General features: G+C 40.7%; 1 protein-coding gene across 1 annotated transcript; it reads left to right on the top strand.

Annotated features, from left to right (window-relative positions):
• Positions 1–1,332: 1,332 nt before the first annotated feature.
• On the top strand, positions 1,333–25,752 carry Map7d3 (MAP7 domain containing 3). Its single transcript, XM_052171802.1, has 16 exons — positions 1,333–1,494; positions 4,843–4,935; positions 5,021–5,104; positions 6,406–6,569; positions 7,888–7,996; positions 9,207–9,299; positions 12,193–12,869; positions 13,575–13,702; positions 13,950–14,122; positions 16,257–16,386; positions 17,933–18,080; positions 18,823–18,930; positions 21,941–22,028; positions 22,558–22,747; positions 24,160–24,539; positions 25,559–25,752. Exons 1-16 carry the CDS (start codon positions 1,428–1,430, stop codon positions 25,564–25,566), a joined length of 2,640 nt encoding a protein of 879 aa, XP_052027762.1. The 5' UTR covers positions 1,333–1,427; the 3' UTR covers positions 25,567–25,752.
• Positions 25,753–26,253: the final 501 nt, after the last annotated feature.

The following is a 26,253-nucleotide window of genomic DNA, read 5'->3' as shown; positions in this document are numbered from 1 at the left end:
GCCATCTCTCCAGCCCCTAAAAGCTATTCTTAAACCCAGGTCCTCAGCAATGTTTATAGACTGTACTTGGTCTGTTTAGCCTCTTGTGATCTAAAGCAACTCCTGAATTGTTCAGTCTTTCATAATACTGACATTTTTATGCCAGCCTATATTTGTCTGAATGTCCCTTCGTTTTTAGATTTGGGCTTGACCTTTTAAAAATAAGGACAGAGATGCCAGATTGACTGTCTGTGATGTTTGTGTTTGTGCACGTGTGTGCTTTACTGATGCCCTAAACATATGTGTGCCATAGGAATAATCATGGCTACCGTCATGGACCTAGTGTAACATGCTGTACTGTACTTGCTGAGAAGCTGAGCTTTGAGGCTCTGACTGATTTTGTCCCGTGTAGGCCAAAGGCTTTTGGTTACCCTGGAATGGATTTGTGAGCCAAGTGGACATGGATGCTGGGAATCAAACACTCATATAAGATGAAATACACGCGTACTCTATAGTGAGATGCTTGGGGTCCATATTTCAATACTGTCACTTACTTACTGTGACTCTAGACAATTGATTTTAATGTTCTTACTCGTTTCCTTGCCTGTAAGTTGGAGACAGTAGGAATACATACTTCCTAGGGTAGTAGGGGACTAATAAGTTTATGTATTACTGCAAGTGATAAGTGTCATGGTACAAATAAAAGATGGGTAACCCCTGTCGGCTTCAGTTTAGAGCTCCCATATCACTTGAAAGTTCAGAGAACTCATTCAAGTGCTTATCCTATAGAGGTTCCTGCGCCTTCCTCAACCATAGCTGCCTTCCCATAACCATGTGCTAATATACACGCTGATAAGACAGGTAACACATCATCTATTCCCCCCTCACATCCTCTACCCCTAAACTGGGCTTTTCATGTAGTGCTTCAAAGGTAATAAACTCTCATAGTACAGGAAGATGCTTGGCAAATGGGCGTTAACTGAACCTATGGGTGGGGAACCGTGGGATGTTGCAGCACTCCTAAGTAGAAGTGATAAAGGGAAAGAACGTTCAGTGGCTAAGCGGGCAGCTGATTGGCTGGTGCCCAGAACACATCACAATACAACCTCCGACGTGAGAAAGGCTTTGCTCAGACAAAGTCAGTAGCTTTCCAGCCAGTGAAGCGACATGGCGCGTGAAAGCTAATGCTACCTATATTGAAGGTATGTGGGAAGAGCGGGGACTACCCGAGCCCCGCTCTGCCCCGGCCCCCGGGGTCCCAGCCCTGTCCCCCGGGGACCCAACTCCGCCCTCCGGGGTCCCAACCCCGCCCCCCAGGGCCCCAACCCCGCCCTCCGGGGTCTCAGCCCCGCCCTCCGGGGTCCCAGCCCAAGCGGAGGCCAAGGAGGAGGCGGCGCCTGCGCCCTGCCACACAAGAACCTCCAGTGGTTCTGAACTTCGATCTGAAGATGGCGGACCCCACTATTGCTGGTACCAGTAACAGCACAACTTTGAGGGGTCTACGTGAACGCTTAGGTGAGTGCGGTGGGGCTTGCCCCTGGGGGGACAGGGACCCTCATAGGCAGTGGGGTTTATGTAGCCCCAGGAACCAGCAGAGTAGCCTGGCTCGGCAACTTTTCTGTGGTGAGTCTCCTCTTCCTGACTGGTCTATGATCCCCCTCATCTCTTTGAACACCTTAGGGCTGGGGGCAAGAGAGATCAGAGGACCAGGGCCTGAAGGGGAAACCATTGGCCAGTGTTGTCAACAATCTAAAGACCACTGCGCAGCGGGCGGGCGAGCGGGAGGGCGCGCGCCACCAAACCTTATGCAGCCCTGTCTGCGTCGGGGTCCAGTGACACCGGAGCAACTGCGGGAAAGCTCAGCGATGAGTGGGCGCTGGCCAGTGCTGGGCACATCCACACTTCGGGGTGGCCCTGCCAGGATCAGAAAGTTTGGGTTTTCCCTGCATCCCAAGTTGCTGGTGTTTTCCAGATGAAGGTCGAGGGAGAAAGGAACTTGTGCTTAGGGCTTAGAATATTGGGAAGAGACTTGACTTTGCAAAGTTGGCCTGCTGTGGCATGTGACTTTATCGCTAGGCTGAACTGAATGAGAATCCGCACCTAGCAATACTTTTTCAACAGATCCTCTAATCAAAACATTTTCCGTCTGGGAAGAACAGAAAGGATGATGGGGGGGGGGTATTGATCTTAACAATTTTGGCAGCACCTATTTAATTCAGGAAATTGTGTGAGGAGTTAGCATTTCTTGCTGGTTGCTTTTTGCTTGCTGACAAGACTAGTTTCCCCAGATATGCCTGTGAATAAAGTGATTTTGATTGCTATCAAAATCCTTAGGGAGTTTTGCATTGTAATTAGATGTACATATAGTCACTTAGTGAGATTTCTATGCATTTTAGTATGTAAGACTCTTGCTGCTAATACTACAGAACTGTACTTATTTTAACAAATCACATTTTATATTTTCTACACAACTGTTTTAAATTAAAACCATACACCCAGATATGCTTTAAAAACTGTGGGACCTGTTGCTTTCCCCTCCTTGTTTATTTAAATTCACACACGGTTTCTCAGTTTAAAGCACATTACTCAAAGACTGGAACCTATGAATGCAAGCAAAGCAGCTAAGGCCGAGAACCAGATTATCAGCGTTTTAGAGCTGGAGAAACCTTAGTTAGTCTAGCAGTCAGAATCCCAGACTCCGGAATCCTGAGCGGCTTCTACAACTTGAAGGTGTGCCCTGCGGGCAGCCTGATATTTGTGTTACTATTTAGAATGGTGCAGTCCTCTGGGAAGGGCACTCTTCCCTCACAATGGCTGCTGGACACAAAGATTTCAGCAGTTTCCCACCAGCCTTTATCTTTCAGCTATTTGTTCTCCTGGTATCAATGGTTCCACCAGCAGAGAAAAAAAAATTATACTATGTATTCTTTTTTAGAGAACAGATTCAAAAGAATGTGTACTATTATACCATTCGGAAGTAATGTGTGCCACAAAAGTAGGGAGTGAGACAGAAGAATCTAATCTTTAAATTTAACTAGGTCATAGTTTATCTGAGCTGTTAGCTCCCTAAGACTTTCAAGCAAATCCATTTTCTTTCCTGCAGTGGTTAAGACCTCTATGGCTGCAATTGCAGGGGCTCATTTTAAGATTACCCCTTAAAATGAATCCCTTCCCCGTGCAAGCCAACATTCCAAATCCCATTCATTCTGTGAGCACTACAGCAGTCCTTCTAGTCCTTTAATTATTTGAACTGTCTTGAACTGTTATGTCTTGATAGTTAATAACCAGACTTATGTGGTATGACCTAGGGATATATTTGCTGTGCTTTTGCACAAAGGAAAAAAAAAGAGAGTGTTCTCCAAGCCCTTGCCCAGGATTGTGGGGAATTCTAGATACAACCATCCTTGGAATTCAGGGCTCGGGAATTCTCTATAATCCATCCGTTTTAATGTACATCATCTTATTTTTTTCTTTCCCCCAATTTACATGTCATCTTACGAATGTTTGCTTATCACTTTCCTGCATGTTGACAGAAGACATAAATATTTGGTACAGTTTATATTTATTTGCCTTACTCTTAAAAACACTGGTGGTCCTAGCATCTTCATAATGCATCAGAATAGAGCCTTGGGGTGCCGAGGGCATGGAGGTGTGGTTCCTAGAGGGAAGAGCACATTGCTTAGCATAATAGAGGCCTGAATTCAATCCCATTCACCAGAGATAGAAGAAAGACAATGAGCTATTTTTTAAACAGTTCCAAGTGTTTGAGCCCCACACCCAGAGGGAAGGTTCAGGCTGGCCCTGAAAGTAATTTAGGCAGCTAGTATATAGCCAACCTAGAAAGTACCTGATATGGGTAATTTATAATGTCTTGTAATATTTAACTTGATCTCTGAGTATCTGCCTGTTAATACTTTGCTTCTAGATTTGAGTCTATAAAGTCTTACTTTTTAGGAGATTTTTATTTTGTGTGCATGAACGTTTCTGCCTGCATGTAACACCATCAGCATGCAGTGCCTGTGGAGGCCAAAAGAGGGCACCAGGGCCCCTGGAACCCTCTTGTTAGTTTCCTCCCAAGTCTATGCAGAAAACTGAGCCTGAGACCTCTTCAAGAGCAGTGAGTGCCCTTACCGGAGTCAGCTGTGCAGCCCAAATTCTTAATTTTTTATCTTAACAAAAATTTTTCCCTCAATTTCATACAAACTCTTAAAAAATACTTGCTTTGTAGTATCTTATCTGACATATTTTATGTTTAGGTTTTCAAGACAGAGTTTCTCTGTGCAACAGCCCTGGCCATCCTGGAACTTGCTCTGTAGACCAGGCTGGCTTTGAACTCAGATCTGTCAGCCTCTGCCTCCCAAGTGCTGGGATTAAAGATGTATGCCACCACTGCCCGCGTCTGATGTATTTTAAAATGCCATCCATCACAAAGTTAACTTCTCTACCTGTTCTTTCTTGTGCTGCCACTGCTATTAACGAGTGGAATTGACTTGATGTCGACAAATACCATACATTTTCAAGTTTTGTTTTGTTTTGTTTTGTTTTTTGAGACAGGGTTTTTCTCTGTGTAGCCCTGGCTGTCCTGGAACTCACTCTGTAGACCAGGCTGGCCTCGAACTCAGAAATCCACCTGCTTCTGCCTCCCAAGTGCTAGGATTAAAGGTGTGCGCCACCACTGCCCAGTTTTCAAGTTTTTTAAGTGTTGCTGAACATAAGTTCTTAGCCCGTCTTTTTGTTATTGACCAAGATTAAGCAGTGAGATTTACTTCATAGAAATGATCCAGTCTTTTACCATCTATGACAAACGGATATGGATTGTATTGACAATATCTTAGGCTTTTTCCTTATCTCTTCGTGTTTTAGTTGCCATGGCTCAAGAACTAGCTGAAGAAAGGCGGCGTAAACGTGGTACTGATTCTTCTGCAGTGACAAACAAGAGATCGTCATGTACACCTGGTATACTTAAAAATGATGTTCTGATATATCAGTGCTGTAGCTTTAAAAGTTGATATCATACTAATGGGTAATTATTCTTTTGTAGTTTTAGATGGTTCTGTCCTTAAAAATGATGTTAAACAGCAGTTAGCCAAAGAGCGTAGAGAACAGCGGAAACGCCAGCAAGAAGGTATGCGTGCACAGCTCCTGGCTTGGCTTTGTTCATTTTGCCGAATCTACTTATATGATAGGCTATAATTTGTTTGTTTGTTTGTTTGTTTGTTTGTTTGTTTCGAGACAGGGTTTCTCTGTGTAGCCCTGGCTGTCCTGGAACACACTCTGTAGACCAGGCTGGCCTCGAACTCAGAAATCCACCTGCCTCTGCCTCCCAAGTGCTGGGATTACAGGCATGTGCCACCGCCTGACTAGACTATAATTTTTATTACATAAAATATTATATTAAATTAAATCCATTTGCTAAAACACCAAGAAGGCCCCTGAAGAACCTGTGACCAATTTACTTAATTATTGAAGGAGTGATTTAAGCTTCAGTCATTGAAAATTGAATTCTGGGACTTTCATAGTTCTGGAAACAAGCATTTTGGGATTTCAGTAAAAATGGGACTTGGTAATAAATTAAAACTTTCTCCAACTTGGTTGCATGCTTTGCAACTATATGTATTTCTTCTTTGATCTAAATCAACTGAGAAATGCTCAAATGTATTAAAGTGGAATATTATAAGTGATTTTTTTCATGGTAGTGGGAGAGATAGTGATGTGTTAGGAGGAACACTTTATGACTGCATAGGTATGAATCCTTTGGTTGCAGTCAGAATATATGACTAGCAAAACAAACTCCTCCATCATTGGGTAAACTTTGAAGTCTATTCATGTAACACAAGAAAACATGTCTTCCTTCTTTGGAATTTTAGTTTGAGTGCACTGTAGCTGTCTTCAGACACACCTGAGGAGAGAGCATCAGATTCCCATTACAGATGTTTGTGAGCCACCATGTGGTTGTCGGGATTTGAACTCAGGACCTTCAGAAGAGCAGTCAGAGTTCTTAACCACTAAGCTATCTCTCCAGCCCAGCATGCCAGTTCTTTACAGTGCAGTGGAAACCTTGTAAAAAGTGGCTCTTTTTTCTTTAAGATTTATTTATTTATTATGTATGCCTGCAGAAGAGGGCATCAGATCTCATTACAGATGGTTGTGAACCACCATGTGGTGGCTGGGATTTGAACTCAGGACCTCTGGAAGAGCAGTCAGTGCTCTTAACCTCTGAGCCATCTCTCCAGGCCCCAAACGTGGTTCTTTAGTGCCCAAATATGGATACACACATATGAAGTGTACATGTTATTTACTAGACCAGGTTTATGTTGTCTTAAGAATGATAAGGAGACAAAGTAACACTTTTTTCCTTCTATGTATGCAATGTGGAAAACTTTTTTTTGACTTTAATACCATGAAAATGTGCTTGGAACATTTCAGCCAACAAAGAAAAACAACTATTTGAGAAAGAACAGAAGGCTAAGTTGCTGTACGAAAAACAATTGGAAGAGAAACTCCGCAAGCTGAAAGAACAAAAGGAAAAGGACGAACGACGACGAGCATCTGCAGAAGAAAAAAGAAAACAGAAGCAGGCGGAAGACAAAGTGCGTCCCTTAGTGTCAGCGTCACATCTGAACTACTGCTTAGTTCTTTTCTGTGTTTACTGACCCTGTCGGAAAGAGGAACAATCTCACCTCTTGCTATTTTCTTACCCTCAGCACAAGTCCTTAAACTAACTTTAGGAAGGAAAGACGAAGCTTGAAGGTCCAGACACTGAACCCCGTTGGTCTTCAGAATGCAACTCTCAGTGTGTCTCTGTCTGGGTTTAGCTCAGAACTATTATCTACCACCTGTATAAAGACCCCAAACCTAGAACCCCACCTCTCTGACAGGTCCCATCTAACAGGCTGATTTCTCCTATCCTACCTGATCTTGTGACTCCCTGACAGTATGAAACGTTAAAAACAGTTTAAGAAGCAACAAGCATATATCAGGAAACAGTGCAGTGAGTGACGGTCCCTGGTGGGCAACATCTGTCCAAGACAGTTCTTGTGTAGGAAAAGAGGAAGTTGAGAGAGAAAACAGAACGAACAGAAGCAAATGTCAGTGTAGACAGAAAGGGAACCAGAGATATGGCAGGAACAAGAAAGGCTAAAGGAATTCACCGAAGAACTAGTGGGGCTAGACACAGGCAAAGCCTAGTATGTGGGACTTGTAAGGAAAATTGATGTTTCCCTTTGGCCTAAGCGGAACAGGGCAGGCACTGTAAGGATGCTGTTGTTATATAGCAGTTGCTGTTAGGAAACAGAAAACCCCTCGCCCTAAAACTGATTTTTCTCACTGGAACATAGTCCATGGTATATTATAGGGATGACACCCCCCTGAGCAAAGAACTCATTTCTAAGCAGGTACTTGTTGTACCCCACTATGACGCGTGATTTGTATGGCTGTTATCTTGACCAGTTCAGGTTGCAGGTGAGGTCAATATAAACACATTGCTTGCCTTAAAAACAAAATATGTCATCCCAAATGGTAAAATAAGTGATTAAGGGAATCAAGCAGAAGTGAAACTTGAGGGAGGCAAACATGGAGGTGAGAGCACTGATTAGTGTGCATGAAAGGACACCACCCGGTCTTTGTCCAGTTGCTTCAGAACTTTGGCTCCAAGTTTTCTAATGATAAAAGTGAGAAAAGAAACATGGTCAATTCCTTGACATAGCATCCAGAAAATAAAAAGTTATTTGGAGATAGCATGGGTATTCATTGATAAAATTGAAACTTGTCTCCAAGTATTTTAAACTTTTACCTACTTGAAAAAGAAATGTGGCGATGGAGTTAGTTTTAGAAACAATTGAAACCATGACTTTAAATTGTGGCAATCTAATAACTATATAAAATGATCTGAAATCTTTTTTTTAATAGGAAAAATTTAAGGCCGTTGTCACTCGTACTATGGAGCGATGCAATCTTATTGATCAACGACAAAAAAGGTGGTCGTGGGAGGGCGGTGCGATGAATGCCGACAAGTCTGGTAAGGAATGTAGCTGTTCAATTTAAATGTGTTAGTGTCCATTGTCCACTGTTAGTTATCAGTAGAAGGCTGTATGCAGCAGGAGCTATTCTTTACATCCTAAATTAAAACATATACAGTAAACTTAAATCACCTGCGAAAGCAGGACCAATCAGATTTTATATGGATTTTAATTCAAGAACACATTAAAATTATTTTTACATTAAGCACAAAAATGATGAATACTTAAATTGGTTTTGGTTTCGCTTTTAATAAACTAAGTCCAAGGCTGGAGAAATAGCTCAGTCAGTAAAGCACTTGCCTTGCAATCTGGACGACCTGAATTTGCTCCCTAGAACGAATTAAAAATAATTCACAATTCTAACACTGCAAAGGCAATGGCTGATTCGTAATAGTTCTTGACTCTACTTTATTATTTCTTGTAGTATGTCGATGAAAAATATGTGTGACTTAGTCACTTGACTGAAGGGCTTACACCAACGGTCATCACATTATCAATCCAAAGAATTTTCACTTGTCATAATAGTGTTAATGTGTACTTTATTTTATAAGTCTCAAACAAAAAGAATTTTTGTTTAAACGGCTACCCCTCAATATCCTAAGTTAGAATATTTCAAGCAAAAATAGGAAGTATTCACACAAAGCCAATAGTTTTCTCTTATAGTTTTGTTACCTTGTGACATCTATAGCAAATATAATTTTTTTAGTTTAAAATAATCATAATTAAATTATTCATTATTCTTAGACACCATCACGGATGGTTTCATTAAAGGTTATATTTTCTCAGTTTAGGAAGATTGCTCTTGCCAAAATTCAATATTTTCCATATTAAATTTTTATCTGTTTTGTTTTTGGTTTTGGTTTTTCGAGACAGGGTTTCTCTGTGTAACCCTGGCTGTCCTGGAACTCACTCTGTAGACCAGGCTGGTATGGAACTCACAGAGATCCTCCAGCCTCCTGAGTGCCTCCTGCCACCACCTGCCTAATGATTTTCATCATTTTCTAAATAACTTTATTCTCATTTCAAATAAGACAATGAGCAAATAATTTTAAAGTTTGAGGTTGTAAACTACATAATATTTGAAATTAAATAAATTCTTTGAAGCAAGATTGGAAAAGATCTTTAAACTGCTTAATAAAATGAGGGAGTCACTCCTGAAATCTTAAGTAGTTTCTAGAAAAGTAATATTCTTTTGCACTTGATGTTTAGGAAAACCAGAAAATAAACGAAGCTCTTCTCTGAGCCGAAAAGACAACCGATTACATCAAAGCGGCGATGCGCAACACGTAGACGACACACCTAGTAAGTAGTTGTTTCTAAGTATAGATCTTAAATACTGTTTTCTTTTAGTTTTGTTTTGTTTTGTTTGTTTTTGTTGTTGCTGTTGTTTCAAGACAGGGTTTCTCTGTGTAGCCCTGGCTGTCCTGGAACTCACTCTGTAGACCAGGCTGGCCTCGAACTCAGAAATCTGACTGCCTCTGCCTCCCAAGTGATGGGATTAAAGGCGTGCGCCACCACAACCCAGCTTAAATACTGGTTTAAAGAAGGGTCTAGCCCAGCTTTATGTTTCTTAAAAAGTTGTTCAAGAGGGGCTGGAGAGAAGGCTTGGAGTACTGACTGCTCTTGCAGAGGTCCTGAGTTCAATTCCCTGCAACCACATGGTGGCTCACAGTCATCAGTAATGAGATCTGATGCCCTCTTCTGGAGTGTCTGGAGAGAGTAACAACGTACTCACATACATAAAATAAATAAATAAATCTTTAAGAAAAAGAAAAGTTGTCTAAGAAAACATGCATATGAGTAAGATACAAACCGAGGAGGTTATATTTAGGACTATCAATGTACATGCGTCTACGCATGCCTGAACAAGTAGTCAAAAGAGAGCTCCTGGATCTGGAAAAGAACAAAGGGGGTGGGTATATGGGAACGTTGGAGGGAGGAGAGGGGAGGAAGAAATGATATAAATTTCCTATAGTCTCATAAATGTGAGAAACTTTTTTAATAACATTGTTCAAGAAACTGTAAGAGAAAAGGAATCTTATCTTTCCTCTCTGTGTGGGGCACCTTTTCTGGCCTGTGTGAGTATGACAGGGAGTCTAGAGTAAAGCTGATGAAATCAATCAGAGAATGCTAGTGAATAAAGATTTATAGCGAAGAACTACTATTTCTGATTCACTTTAAACATATTATGACATTTCATTTGGGAATTATAAATATTGGCTCAATTTTAAACAAAGGTTTACTCTGTTGCCTTCATGGTTTTACTGCTGTTTTTTGTGGGGATTTTTTTTTTGTTTGTTTATTTATTTATTTATTTATTTATTTTTGGGTTTTTTTGGATTTGGTTTTTTTGAGACAGGGTTTCTCTGTATAGCCCTGGCTGTCCTGGAACTCACTCTGTAGACCAGGCTGGCCTCAAACTCAGAAATCCGCCTGCCTCTGCCTCCCAGAGTGGTGGGATTACAGGCGTGTGCCACCACCGCCCGGCTTTTTTTGTTTTTTTTTTAAAGATTTATTTATTTATTTATTTAATGTATATGAGTACACTGTAGCTGTACTGATGGTTGTGAGCCATCATGTGGTTGCTACGAATTTGAATTCAGGACCTCTGCTTTCGCTGGTTGGCCTTCTCTCTGGCTGGCCCTGCTCGCTCCAGCTCAAAGATTTATTATTATATGTAAGTACACTGTTGCTGTCTTCAGACACTCCAGAAGAGGGCGTCAGATCTCATTAAGGATGGTTGTGAGCCACCATGTGGTTGCTGGGATTTGAACTCAGGACCTTTAGAAGAGCAGCCAGTGCTCTTAACCGCTGAGTCGTCTCTCCAGCCCGACTGCTGATTTTTGTATAAGAATTATAATTACTGAAATCTTTAAGTTCTCTTCATTTTTATTTTTAGTGGTTGTGTGTATGCATGTACATATCCATGTGTGTGGAGATCAGAGGACAATTTGTTCCAGTCAGTTCTCTCTGCCATGTGTGTTCCAAGGACTGAAAGCAAGTCCTTAGGCTGCTTAGTGGCAATGTAGTTACCAACTGAGCCATCTGGAAGCACCTCCCATCACCCACTCCCATGGGCATGTATGTGTACAGAGAGAGAGGGAGAGAGGGAGAGAAAGAGACACACAGAGGGAGACAGAGACAGAGAGAGACAGAGAGAAAGAGGCAAACATTCACATGTAAAAGTAGCTTTAATTTGCCTGAGGTAATTATTGTCTCTGAGGCTTACTGCCTCAGTCTGCTAACCTAGGCCTAGTCCTGGAAGCTTCTACCCTCTGTACAGTCTTAGCTAGGCCTAGAATGTTTTCAGCCTCTGAGAGTTGCTGCTGTGTAAGCTTACCCTTCCTAGTTCTTTCTGAGCTCTGACGTTCTGGATCAACCCAGTGTTCTGGCTCTCTTTCCAGGCTGACTGATTCAATCTGGCTTCTCTCTCTCAGCCTCTCCTGAATTCCTCCGCTTGGCTGCCTCATATTAACTTTAGCAATCTGTTCTAATCTTCTGTTTCCTCATTCTCAGGCTCCTTCTGTCTTCACCTGTGTCTAGTTTGTTCTCTCTCTACAACCTGTCTGTGTACAACTGTCCCAGTAAAACTGCCTGCTCCCCTCCGCACTGCCCCTCAAGTAGCTTCCCTTTCCTCTCTCATGAGAGTTGGGCATATCCATTCTGTCAAATCTTTCTTTGATTTGTCACTTTGTCTGCCACTCAAGTGTTTAGACATCACTTTCAAACTTTGCTATTTCCTTCTACAAACTAACTTTACTTTCATCGTTTGGGATTAAAGGTGTGTGCTAAGGACTAGGCAAGATCACAACTAGAAACAGAAATTTTTGATAACATGATCTTGGTGTTCACAGTGTGGTCAAATATCCTACAACACTCATGCATATACAATAAAAATCTTTTTTAAAAATTTGGCAGAGATTTTGTAATGCAATATGATTCAAATAGAAATGTTTTGCTCAAAGTGTCTACTTTATAGGCCCGCTTATTTTCATTTGTAGTGAACCACTGATATTAAAGAAATTCTGTTGATATTGCTTCTATAATACTAAATTTTTGATGTTCCAGTTTATATCTTTGATACACTCCACTTAACAATTTGCATTTTGTGTGAAATTCCTATAATTTCATATTAAACAGCCACTTTTCTCTGTTCATACTATATGGAATTTACTGTGTCCTTGTTCACTTATAGGCATGAACAAATATGTTTTCCGCTATGTTTCTGTACCAATGTTTACTAGTGATGAGCTCAAATCTTCTGCTATGTTCCGTAAGTCATCAGCAAAAGATGCACCAAAATTTGAAAAAGTAGTCACAAAGAAACTAGAGAGTTCTCTCAAGGGAGTTGTGGAAGGATCTGTGATGAATTTAGAAGTCCCACCCAAAATAAAAATTGAAGTACCCTCTCCCACAAAGTTGGAAGAACCGTCTGAGGCTGTCGAAGTAAGAACTGAAAACATGGAGGGCACCTCTAAAGTTAAGGAGGAAGTTTCCCACAAGGTTGATACCACAGTACCTACGGATGAGAATATAGAAGGACACCCTAAACCAAATGTTGAAGAACTCCCCTCAGTGAGTGTGGATACCTCTTCAAGTGTTGAACGACCCTCCGGAGTGAGTGGGGATTCACCCCCTTCACTGAGTGCGGGATCATCCTCCTTTGTGAGTGTGGAAATATCTCCTGTTGTCAGCATAGATGCATCTCCTGAAACAAGCATAGATACCTCACCTGAATTAAGTATGGACTCAGGGAGTATGGAAGTGGCCAAAGAAGTTAAAACAGAAGCACCTGTGAAGGCCAGGGTGGAATCAGATCTTGAAGCAAGTGCGGAAGGACACCCTGAGGCAAAAGTTGAAGGACCACCAAAGGTGAGTGTGTAATCACAGCCTTAGTAAGGGGAGCGTACAAAGCACAGCCTAAGCAAACGGTAAGGCATCACCCACCATGACTGTGAAGCACTTTTGGAGGGAATAGTGGAAGCTTCACCATAGGCCAATGGGAAAATGCCTTCTAAGCCATGAACACATCTCCCAAAGGTAAAGAGACTCTCCAGAGATTTGTTAAGCAGTTAATGTGAGATGTTCCCATACTTCGAGGAAAAACATTTTTGAAGAATGTTCTGGACCATTAAGTAAGGTTTTAAAATTGAATTGGATTTGAAGTAGATTTTTTTTAAAAATATATTTTTATTTCTTTTGTGTACATGAGTATACTGCTGCTATCTTTAGACACCCCAGAAGAGGGCATCGGATCCCATTACAGATGGTTGTGAGTCACCATGTGGGTGCCTGGAATTGAACTCAGGACCTCTGGAAGAGCAGTCAGTGCTCTTAACTGCTGAGGCATCTCTCCAGCCACCAAAGTAGATTTTTAAAATGTATTTCTATGATATACTTGCATTGTGTAACCTCTTAGTCTAGAAGAAAAGTATCTAATTTTCATGAATTAAAAGAAAATTGGAGACTTCGGGAACCATGGCATTATTTTATTCAGAATATTTTCTTATGAAAAGATAGGTATGGTATAACAATTGCTAGTAATTTCTTTTTATCTCATTGAATTGATATGTTTAGAAGCCAGAAGTGAACAAAAGAAACATAATCTTTACCATCAAGAACCAGTCACCATGCCACATACCATGTTACAGATGGCCGTCATCACCTACTCTTGGACGCCACCCACCTTCTCCCTTAAAGGCGCTGTAAGTGACCTATTTGGAGTTATTCTTTATAAAAATCGTACTGAAACAAAGGTAATATCAGTATTTCCTACATGAAATAATAAAGTATGCAAGGTAAACAATTGCAAATAGGAAAAATGAAGTAGCTTTACTTTGCCCATTATAAAAATCTCCAGTTTAAAATTTCCTTGTAGTGTCAATGTATTGCATTGTATAAACTTATATACTGAAAAGTAATCCACACACATCTGTTACTTTTTTATGGCAGGCAAAATCGAAAGATACGACCTCCATCTCCTATACCAGTATCAACAAGATTATCAATGAAGACTTCTTTGTCATATAAAATAACCCCAGTTCAGAATATCTTATATGTGCCAAATGCATTAGGTGTAGTAGCAACCAAAAAAGAAACCATCCAAAAGCCTGTGATCAAAAGAGGTAAATTCTTTCCTTAAGGAATTTATTTTAGCAACACAGAAAATCTTGAAGTAAAATAAAAAATTAAATCTTAATTTTATTCCCTAGTTAATAGGACTTTGGGGAGTGGTCTTTTGTTTAAAGAGAATTAACCAAGCTCTGGTCCCCTGGAATGCTTCCTTTCTGCTTGCTTATCCACCCCTCTGTTTGGAAATATTATTTTTGGAACAATTGTTAAAAGCATAAGTGAAATGAAAGGGTTGGTAAATTATAAAAGCATAAGTTAAATGAAAGGGTTGTTATATTATTCTCGTGGACCCTTCCAGTTCAGATATTGGCTTGTTCTTGGTGGGTTCATTTAGCTACTGGTGCATGAATACATTTTATCAGAAGTAGGCCAGCTTCCATGTACATACAGAATATGTGACATGTGCTAACTTACGCTGTATCCATGTTCCTAAAAGTACACCCTGTTACTTTGCCTATCACATGCAATTTTTTTTTTGGTTTGTTTTTTTTTTTTTTTTGAGACAGGGTTTCTCTGTGTAGCCCTGGCTGTCCTGGAACTCACTCTGTAAACCAGGCTGGCCTCAAACTCAAAAATCCACCTGCCTCTGCCTCCCAGAGTGCTGGGATTACAGGTGTGCACCACCACTGCCTGGCTTATCACATGCATTTTTACTCATGCCAATGCTACTTGGTCTCAAACATACTAGGAAATTTGGTTCTTATGAGAAATTCCAGTGAATTCTCTGTATCAAATGATCTTTTATTATGAATTAGTTATTCTTGATGTCTTAATTTTTTCATTTCTACATAGTTTATCTAATACAACAGAATTAGTTATAACAACTAAACAGTACAATATACCTCTGTGTTGAGCCAGGCATGATGGCACACAGCTTTAATTCCAGCACTCAGGAGGCAGAGGCAGGTGGATCTATTTGTGGCTGCCTAATCCACAGACTTAGTTCTAGTATAGCTAGAACAAAACAAATAGACTCTGTCTGAAATTATATATATATATATATATATATATATATATATATATATATATATGTGTGTGTGTGTGTGTGTGTGTGTGTGTGTGTGTGTGTGTGTATGAGATATAGAGATATTTAACATACATTTATATATTAAAATATGCCTTACTTTACTGGTAGTCCTGGTTTCTTTTGTCACCTGAAGCTATCCACTGTATGATAACCACATGTAAACAGCAATAAAAATAATATCCAAATTCCACATTTATGCCAGATGTTTCAGTACTTAAGATTTTTACACCTCATTTGGATCAGGCATAAACTTGACTTCAGCATTTTGGTTTTGGTTTGGTTTGGTTTTTTTTCGAGACAGGATTTCTCTGTATAGCCCTGGCTGTCCTAGAGCTCATTCTGTAGACCAGGCTGGCCTCAAACTCATAAATCCACCTGCCTCTGCCTCCCAAATGCTGGGATTAAAGGTGTGCACCACCACTGCCCGGCCTGACTTCAGCATATTTTAATCTTTCCTCATAGAGTCCTTGATTGACCTGTATCTAAATAGCTAAACCAAAGCAGAAACACACTACAGCTCTTTGCATATTTGAACACTTGTTTGAAAGAGACAACTTGCTAATTCTGTTCTTAGGGACAAGATGGGATTTGAACAATTTCCCTAATTAGCATTTGATTGATTTTGATCTGTGTGGTGGTTTAAATAAGCTTGACCCATGGGAAATGGCACTATTAGGAGGTGTGCCCTCTTTGGAGTTGGTGTGGCCTTGTTGGAGGAAGTGTGTCACTGTGTAAGTGGGCTTTGAGGTTCTATGTTCAGGCTCCACCCAGTGGGGAAGAGACCCTCCTCCTAGCTGCTGATGAGAAAATCTCCTGGCTGTAGTGGCATCATGATGTAAAACTCTCAGCTCCTCCTGCACCATGCCTGCCTGGACACAGCCATGCTCCCACCATAAATCTCTGAACTTATAAGCCAGCCCCAATTAAATGTTGTCCTTTATAAGAGTTGCCTTGGTCATGGTATGTCTTTACAGCAATAGAAAGACAATCTGTGTTCCTATACTTTTTAAAGTTGGGGGAGGGGAGATCTCATTTACATCTTTGTGGGATTGAGAGGAAATAGATCCTAATCAACTGTTTGACATGTTTCTTTAAACTAGAATCTCCTAATAAAAGTATGCCAAGTGGTGAAGCAGCCAAGAAAGCTTTGATACAGGTACAACATCCTGTTTATGAACAAAAAAGCCAAATGGAGAAAGAAAGAGTCCAGAAAGAAGAGACAAAGCAAAGGTCAGCACACAATAATCCTCTAGCCTGGGGCCTTGGGTGCAAGTTCAAACTTGGAAATTTTGCCCTCAAATTCAAAGTTTTAAAATAGCAATTTATTTTTTTCTTCAGTGAGGAAAAGCCTGTCATTGCCTTCTAATCAAGTAAAGAAAGTATAGTGTGATAAAGAAAAACAGGAAAAGAAAGAAAGAAACACACACACACACACACACACACACAAAACAAAACAAGACACACACCTTTAATCCCAGCACTCAGGAAGGCAGAGGCAGGCGGATTTTTGAGTTCAAGGTCAGCCTGGTCTACAGAGTGAGTTCCAGGACAGCCAGGGCTATACAGAGAAACCCTGTCTTAAAGAAAAACAAAAAAAAATGAGAGAGGGAGAGAGAGAGAGAGAAGACAGAAGAAAAAAGAACAAGGGAAAGAGAAAGCAAAAATGGAAACCACTTAGAAAGGTACCAGAGTGAACAGAAGCGCATCCTTTTCGGTCTCCATACATCCTGCACCATTAAGGTATGGTAGGACAGTGTAAAAGGAAAGGAAAATCATGTTCAGGATTCCATCAGAGCGCAGCACCTAGATGACCACATAGCATTTCTCTTCACCTTCATGGGAAGGACAGAAAGACAGGAACCGGGGTGGGGATGAAGATACAGACAAATATTGAGAAATAATTGAGATTGATCTTTATGTCGCCAGGGTCTCGTTTAGTCAATGAGTTACTCTTAGAAGACTGAGGAATGTCAAGTTTAGCTGTGTTTACTTGAACTTGAAATGTTCTTGCCTTGAGATCTACTTTGTGATACATTTTATGTTGTATCTTGTAATGTAAATCCCTGTCCACTGAGTATACACAATACTTATAGTACTAACTTTATATCTTTTTTAATTATTTATTTATCGTATGTATATGAGTACACTGTAGCTCTCTTCAGATTCACCAGAATCCTATTACAGATGGTTGTGAGCCACCGTGTGGTTGCTGGGATTTGAACACAGGACCTCTGGAAAACAGTCAGTGCTCTTAACCGCTGAGTAGCTGAGTAATGTCTCCAGCCCCACGACTTTATTTCTAAGCAGCAAATGCTTAGAGTTGCTTGGAAAAAAAGATACTTCAAACAGCAAGAAATTTATAACTTGTCTTATGCAAACAGAGATAATCAAGCGCTTGAAAGCATTGAGTACTGGCACACAATTAGACCCCCCTCCAGATTACTTGTCATCCCTAGGTGAGATTGGTGTGTTCCTATCTAAAGATACTATAGAGTCTATCTCTAAAATAATTAAAGACTATTTTTTCCTTGCATGTGTGTAAAGTAGTCTGCTGCTTATTAGGAACCATTTTGTATGCCCAAAGATCTGCTTCCCTCATTTAGAAACGGTGAGATTATCTAACTCTTGGATAGTAAGAACCCAGAAAATACAGCAAATCTGCAATATTGGTAAATTGTATGAGTCTACAGCAATTTCACTATAAATGCTTACATAGTCTTGCAAGCTATATACATTAGCAGCTAAAAAAATAAACTAGTTATTTCAATATCTTCAGCATTGCTAGGAAACCAGAAGTTATGGCAGAGAAACTGAATGAAGTCCCAGTAAAAGAATCCTCACCACCATGCAAAGACAAGCAGCAAGAAAAAGATCCAACAAAGACACTTCTTGAGTCACCAGAAGGTCAGAAGGAACAGCTACAGGTTTGTGACCTTGACACTTCAACAGCACAGAGAACCAGTTTAGAAAGTGCATTTGCAGTTGAAAGTAGCATTCGATGCTGAGCAGACACAGTAGTCTCTGGCTGAAGTTTTTCATTATGGTCTACAAATATCCACATTGCCATAGCCTAATTTATATTTTCAGCTTTAGTGTAGCATTCATCAGAACTAGTTGTATGTAAGCTCCTTAAAAATTTGTATACCAGTGCAGGAAATTTTTATGCATTTTCCCCATAGCTTTTAAGAAATGTAAGAAAGTTAACTAACCTAGCCAAGTTAATAACTTGAAAGCAGGTACTTTTAAAGAAGGGTTCTTAACCTGTGGCTTGTGACCTCTTTGAAGGGTGAAACGACCCTTTCATGGGGGGGGGCTTGTATCATAATCTGCAGGTAAGATATTTACGTTACAGTTCACAACAGTAGCAAATTTATAGTTCTGATGTAGCAATGAAATAATTTTATGGTTGGGAGTCACTGCAACATAAGGAATTCTACTAAAGAGTCGCAGCATTAGGAAGATTAAGAACCACTGCTGTATAGTTAGGTGGGCAGACGTTCAAAAGGATAATTTTGATGTCTGAAACATTTCACATCACATTAACCTCAATCTGTGCTTTTTAATAAGACTTTAAAATGGATAATAAATGCCTGCCAGGCTTGCAAGTAAAATTTTCCTGTTATTCAGATATAATGAAATTAGTGATATTCTTGTACAATTTCCTAGAAAGGGGACAGTGCTATGATGAAATCTCAGGACGATGCTGAACAGAGAAAGAAGGAACAGGAAAAAATTATGCTGCAACAGTGGCAAGAAAGATTAGAAAGGAGAAAGGTAATTTTCTGTTTCATGTGTTTTGTGTTAATGTTGGGTACAGGTTATGACATAGTTTTCTGAAAATCCTGAATTAAGTATGTGTTAATCTTTAGCTGTGTGCCCACTGTGATTATTCATCCAAAGGAGATGACTTCTGTACAAAAGGCTGTCCTTTTATTGGTGGTACTTGTACCTCATGACTGGGATGGTAGCAATGTCTCAATATGCCAAACCTATTGGATCAACGTTCTTTTTAATGGGATGGCTCTATCTAGGCTGACAGATTAGTGGAAGTTAGAGTTTCTTCTGAATTGTACTGGATTTGCAGTACATATGGTGGGAAGAAGTGGAGGCCTCTTTGAAAGGCCAGGGTTTGGATTTTTTTATAAGGTAGGGCCTCATTTTATGCAACTCTATGTAGTCCCTGCCTGGGCTGGGGTACTGCAAGGTCTCTGTCACTCCTAGGCATTGAGCAAACCAAAGCTCTCCTTACCTTTTGCAGTTGAGAGGGCTATGCCTACCCCTCCCTAAAGAACATCCTTCCCGTGTCTTCTGTTGCTTTAGGTACAAGATCTTCTGGAACCACAGCATCATTGAAATGCATTGTTTTCATTACTGTTCGATGCAGCTGTGGTCTAAGTTCTAATTAGCTTGTAATGATATGTGTTTAGTCTAACATGAATTTCCCTGTGTGTGGAAATAGGAATATGGGATTGCCATTGGAGTGTTTGTATTATGATAGTAAAAACAGCTGCTACCATTCACAGCATTTTATAGACGAAACAAGAACCAGAAGAGGAACCCATCTGATGCCCTGAGACTTTTAAGTCTTTGCTTTAGGAACAGTCCTAGGCATTGTCTGCTATACAGTGGAATAATCAATTGCTTCTGGAACACTGTCTTTTTTTTTTTTAATCTCTATCACATTTACATTTTTATTTCCCTTTAAATAGAGGGTTGAGGAAATAATGAAGTGGACAAGGAAGCCAGTTGTGAATACCTCTAAGGTAGTCTCCACTCAAGGAGTGTATATGACTTCCTCTTGCTTCCTACTTTGGTATCTCTTCATTTTTACCAGGCTGCTGGTAATAAAATACATGTCACATTTATGTTGCTGGTCCTTAAAAACCTAGAGCTTGCTTTTTTAACTCTAGTTTGTTTTCATGTTCTCTTGTGAAATGCTTGTTTAGGTGTTCTTGCCTGAAACTTTGGATCAGTTTGTCTTTTTCTTATATTTTTTAATAGTTTCTTGAATGTTCTAGTCCTCATTTTTTTGTGATTACTGCTACTGCTGCTGTTGTTATATGTTTGGGGCTGTCTTCTTGCAATCTGTGCCTTTTCTTACTATCATTTTCTGTTAGGGAGAAGCTCCTAATGTTAATGTCGATTTTATAAACATCATCTGATAACTTAAATACTTTTTATATGCTTCCTGAACACTCAAACACCCACTTTTCAAACACCTTTTACCATTATGTATCTTATCTGCCAATTCTGTCAGCTGCTTTTCTTACCGATTTGCAGGGCCTTTTTTTTTTTTTAACCTACTTTAAGTAGAAGTCCTTCGGAGGTATGTGTTTCAATCTTTTAATATCTTTTGGTGAAATGAATTTAACCCTTCCCCCTGTCTGGTTCTGGTTGTTTGCATGTGTTTTCTATTTGCTTTTCCTGACATATCTTCTGAATGGAGCACGTGCGCTTGAGACTTACTTTTCTCTACATTCTGGGCTATTTACATTCATTTACAAGCTGTTTTTTATACCTAGTCCTAGTTATCCCCACCATAAAGATGCATGACAAATGTCTGATAGAAATGTTTCTGAGAAGTGTAGCATGTTGCTTTGCTACCCCACTTTAAAAGCTCCAGGTGGATCTCACCCAGGTTCCCTTGGGTCCACAGATAAAACTGCAACAACACATGCACACTAGTTAATCTTTTTTAAGTGGATATATGCTGACATAGTTGTGTTTGTATTTTTTTAAGATTTATTTATTATATGTGAATACACTGTAGCTCTCTTCAGACACACCAGAAGAGGGCATCAGATCTCATTATAGATGGTTGTGAGCCACCATGTGGTTGTTGGGATTTGAACTCAGGACCTCTGGAAGAGCAGTCAGTGCTCTTGACCGCTGAGTCATCTCTCTGGCCCACTAGTTAATCTTAAAATGCCTTTGCTAACTCGACTGAGTACTCCTAAACTTCCCCTGACACACCGGGCATAAGTGGAGTGGCCATCGGCCAGTCCAACCCAAAACTCACATGACTGGTTGGCTTTATCTCCTGTTGGTACTGCCTCCTCCTTCTCCCCCCCTTCCCCATCCCCATTCTCCGTACATCCTCCTGTGCAACTCTAAGTGTCCGTCCCCATGCTCAGTCATTGGTGACTGGTATCTTTATTGATCAATAAAGAACCAATTGGGGCCAGGCAGTGGTGGCGCACGCCTTTAATCCCAGCACTTGGGAGGAAGAGGCAGGTGGATTTCTGAGTTTGAGGCCAGCCTGGTCTACAGAGTGAACTCCAGGACAGCCAGGGCTGCACAGAGAAACCCTGTCTCCAAAAAACAAAAAACAAAAAAACAAAAAAAAAAAAAAGAACTTCTCGGGGAACAGGACCTTAGCATCAGAACCACTCCCTACAGAGAAGTGCTTTGAGACACCACCTCAAACCTCAGTCAACTCATTGACCTTTTACCTCAGCACCTGCTCTTTGCTCTCGTGTTCACCTTTCGCCTTGCTAACTGTTCCCACCCTGACTTCACTAGCATCTAAGCAGATGATGAATGTGAGGGGAGGCCTTGCCTGCAGTCTTGTTCAAGGAAACGGCTCCTTTTTAAGTGTTGACCTAGTTGAAAAAAATTGAGGCCACCTGCCTGTCATGAGGCCAGTTAAGGAAATTGATACTTTTTTAACCTTTTATTTGAAATGCCAAAAATTGGCCATCAATGTAATCTTTTTTTACTTCTTTGAGATTCTAGACCAGGATGATTAAATACATATAATAATGACTTTCTCTGCTAACCATAGGCTTCAGAAATATCTTCTTCATCCGATGATGAAGCTGATGATGAAGGCGAAACAGGAAGTGATGACTCTCTTGAAATGTTTTCATCAGGTGTGCCTGTCCCTCCCCCATGGGTGCACGCATGAGCGAACAGTGATCCTACTGGACGAGGCTTGGCTTTAAGAAGCCTGCTGAGAATGTACACAGAACAGCCTAGTGTCCCTGGGTCTGCTTTGGAATGAGAGAAAAGATGAAGGCAGTCAGGAGGAGCATGTGAAGTCAAACCAGACTCAAAGGCAGAATCGGCTACTTGGGAGACTGGGGGGAGGGTGGGGGTCAAGGGTAGGAAGCGAGGCTGACCTTTTGCACATCAGCCCTTAGTATCAAAGAAAAGAGGACATTCCTTAAAACTTTGTTCTCTCTCATCACCAGTGAATTAAGAACCAGGCAAACGAATGCTGGCCTGACATGTTGAGTATGCTCAGGCTGAGACTGTGCCTCTTTTGCCCAGACTAAGGCTTGTCTGGCCCTTAAGGTCTCAGGCAGAGACCTCCATCCTATCACACTAGGACCAGAAGTTTTGATTTCTCTTGTCTTTGTTGTTGGAGTTCCAGCTTTCATGATCTTCTCTTATCTCCAGGAGGAAAAATGTTTTCGCTGAAACTCAAAAAGTTTCATAAATATTCCAAGACAAAGCCTCAAAAGCTTGTGTTTCTGCAAGCAGGAACTGGTGAGGTTGATACCGACAAAAATGTATATTTTAATGGAAACATGAAAGCTGTCAAACAAAAAGACCCCAAATACTCTACAATTCAAGGAAAGGGCTCAAAGTAAGTGTCTTAGTACCTTAGTCACCCAAATAGATGAAAAGTATGAATGACATCCTTAGAATCCTGAACAGCGTTTATTACTGACTGAACATTTAGTTTGCATATGCCAAACATGTCAAGCACTCACTTACGGGATACAAAACAATGCCCACAGCAGCCTCTCTGGGCCAAGATCATCACCCCATCTTTTACAGACAATGAAACTGAGATACACGGAGGCTTTAGACATTATTTGCCAAATTCAAAGCCAGATTAATCCAACATCAAATTGTTTGTGTTTGCACGATAAACGTGGATTCATTTATTGAGTGTGTAAAACAGACACTACCTGTCTTTATTCTCACTGCCACACAGAGATTGATAAGTATATGATTCTTTTACATAATGGTAAGCAGGCTCTGAGGTTAAGTTGGGAGAGTAGAAACTGGTTGTTGAAAATGAACACTGTGGGGCTGGAGAGATGGCTCAGCGGGTAAGAGCACTGACTGCTCTTCCAAAGGTCATGAGTTCAAATCCCAGCATCCACATGGTGGCTCACAACCATCCATAAAGAGATCTGACACCTACAGTGTACTTACATATAATAAATAAATATTTAAAAAAAAAAAAGAAAGAAAATGAACACTGCCCAGATGATAGCCTGAAAGATTATAAAGCTCTGAGTATATATATATATATATATATATATATATATATATATATATATATATATATATATAGTCTGCTAAGGGGCTAAGTTCAGGTAACAGGAGCAAAGGGCTATATTCAACTCTTGCTCCAGTTTTTTTTTCCCAGTTGCCTCTTAGGTTCTGTGTCATTAACTGACTTTAAGAAAGGCAGCAGGGAGCTAGAGAGATGGTTCGGTGGGTAAAAGCACTTATGGTGTGAGCATAAGGACCTGAGTTCAAATCCCAGCATCCACACAAAAAGCCAGGTGTGGTCACATGCCCACCTGTAGCCCCAGTTATGGGATCTGGGAAGTAGAGATAGGAGGGTCCCTAAGGCTTTTTGGCTGCCAGTTTAGCTTCAGGTTCAGTGAGAAGAGAAAATCCATTTGAAAGGGATGAGGTAGAAAGTGATAGAGCACAACAGCAAGTAGCCCCCTTTGGCATCTTTAGTAGATGCATCATCTTTAGTAGTAAGCTCGTGCGCACGCGCGCACACACACATACATATATACATACATGGTTCCTGGGTTTCGGCATTCTCAGATCCATTTGTGCCCTGGTGTCTCCAGGCTATCTAGGATATAATTTGATGACACTGTTATCTACAGAGTCCCTCTGAGCCCTTCTCATTCTAGTATGTGGAAAGGTGATTTATTATATCCAAGGCACTTCTCATGTTATATCATAAACCTCCTTTCATGGTTTTGGAATAACCAGGATTCTAACTACAATATTTCATTCCAGGTTACCAGCTAAAAAACCACCTACCCGCCCAATAAGAAGCAGAAAAATGAAGGAAGGCGGCACCGCCATCCGTCCTACTCAAAGTGTCACCATCAATCACGAGTGGGTTGGTGACAAGGGTATAGACCTTAGTCAGACCACTGAATCACCCGTCCTAAAGACCAGTCCTAGTAGCAGCAAACAAAGTCCAACGGATTCTAAGATATCTTACCAAGGTCCTCAGGCACATTTGGACCAAAAGAAAAGAGCCAAATCTGTTTCTGCACCGTTAACCAAGGTTTTGTCCCACCTTCACATAGCTGGAAGAGCAACTAATCTTGGACATCCCTTTGCTTCCAGCTATTCCAGACTGGCATTTGGAAGAGAAGCAGAAGAGAGTGGTGAGTCTATAGCAATGATCTAGAAAATTTTTCCATTAAGTTAGATTTGAGAGAATGCATGCCTTTATAATAATTTCTATGCCCTGTATCTCCTGCCACATATAAAATATGTCCTTTTCAAGATCTGGCTTTCTCTGAGCCCTTCTCTGGCTGCCAGGCAAGGACAGTGGAGAACACAGAGCAATCTTTAAACTTATCTTTAAGCCTTTGTTTCCCAAACCAAAGGACTGTTGTTTTTCTTTTTAAGAGTTTGTCAGACAGGTGGTGGTGGTACACACTTTAAATCTCAGCACTCAGGAGGCAGAGACAGGTGGATTTCTGGGTTCAAGTCCAGCCTGGTCTGAAGATCAAGTTCCAGGAACAGCCAGGGCTGTACAGAGAAACCCTGCCTCAGAAAAAAAGGGGGTTCTGGAGAGATGGCTCAGTGGTTAAGAGCACTGACTGCTCTTCCCGAGGTCCTGAGTTCAGTTCCCAGCAAACACATGGTGGCTCACAACCATCTGTAATGAAATCTGTTGCCCTCTTCTGGTGTGTTTGAAGAGTGACAGTGTACTCACATACATTTTCCCAGGGCTGGGAAAATGGTTATCAGGCAATCTTTAGGACCTGAGTTTGATGCCCAGCACCCATGTAAAAAGCCAGGTGTACATCTCAGCACTGGGGAGGCAGAGACAGGAGGATCACTAAGGCTTGCAGTGTAAGCTGAGTCAGCCCCAGATTCAGTGAGGCCTTTATTTTAAAATAGTCAAAGAGCCAATAGAAGAAGACACTGGACATCTAACTCTGGCCTCCACATTCATCAGAACATAGCATGCATACCCCTTCCCCCCTCCCACAGAACACCTCCTCTTGTCAAAAGCAATGTGGGCTCTTGAGGCATTGACTAGGTGAGCATTTAGAAAAGAGTGTCAGGATGTGCAGAGGGCTTGGTCCAATAGTCTATCACCCCAAAGGGAGGCCAGGGGTGAGTTCCCATGACATCATAAGTACCTAATCTACTTTTCTTCTTCCCTGGTTAGATGTGTAAATTCTATGGGGTCTTGAAGATTGATCGATCATCTTCTACTCTATTAAATCTCCCAAGGTCAAGATTCAAAATCATCTACGTTATACTTGAACCTGGCAAAAGGTACACCTCTCTAAAAAGAAAAAAAAAATAAGGAAAACAAACAAAAAAATCCATCCAACAGTCACCTTGAGAAAATGTTAATATCACTAGAATTTTAAGTAAAAAAGTTTTCCTTAAAAACATCTCTGTTGTCTCTTTCTTGGGTTTTCTATCCAGGAGTGTTTTCTGCAAAGGATTCCTCATTGAGTGTCTCTATGACAGGATCTATTTAAAACCCTAAAATAGTTTATTCTATTTACGGTGACACTACTTCAACAATTAGAAACACAATTTAATCATGTAGAGAACATAAGAAAGTGTATGAGGAATTTGTAGTGTTTACAAGACTTGTGTCAGAGAGTTCCTAATACACGCCGGAGGTTACATAACAGCACACTATTGTCTGTCCATAAGTGCCTTTTATAATTCGGTTCTCACCCCTGTCCTGTACTGATACCTCCAAATGCCAGAATCTGACAATATAAGCATGGAACCATCAATATCTTTCATGCTTTCGTCAGTGTGTTGTCTTGAAACAAATGACGAGGCTTATATTCTGTTGCACACATAAAGCAGTACTTGTCTCTAGTCTCATGGAATATGATT

The sequence above is a fragment of the Apodemus sylvaticus genome, chromosome X, assembly GCF_947179515.1.
Source record: "Apodemus sylvaticus chromosome X, mApoSyl1.1, whole genome shotgun sequence".
Taxonomy (NCBI): domain Eukaryota; kingdom Metazoa; phylum Chordata; class Mammalia; order Rodentia; family Muridae; genus Apodemus; species Apodemus sylvaticus.
Note: the sequence above shows the minus strand (reverse complement) of the source record. Positions and strands in the feature narration are given on the sequence as shown.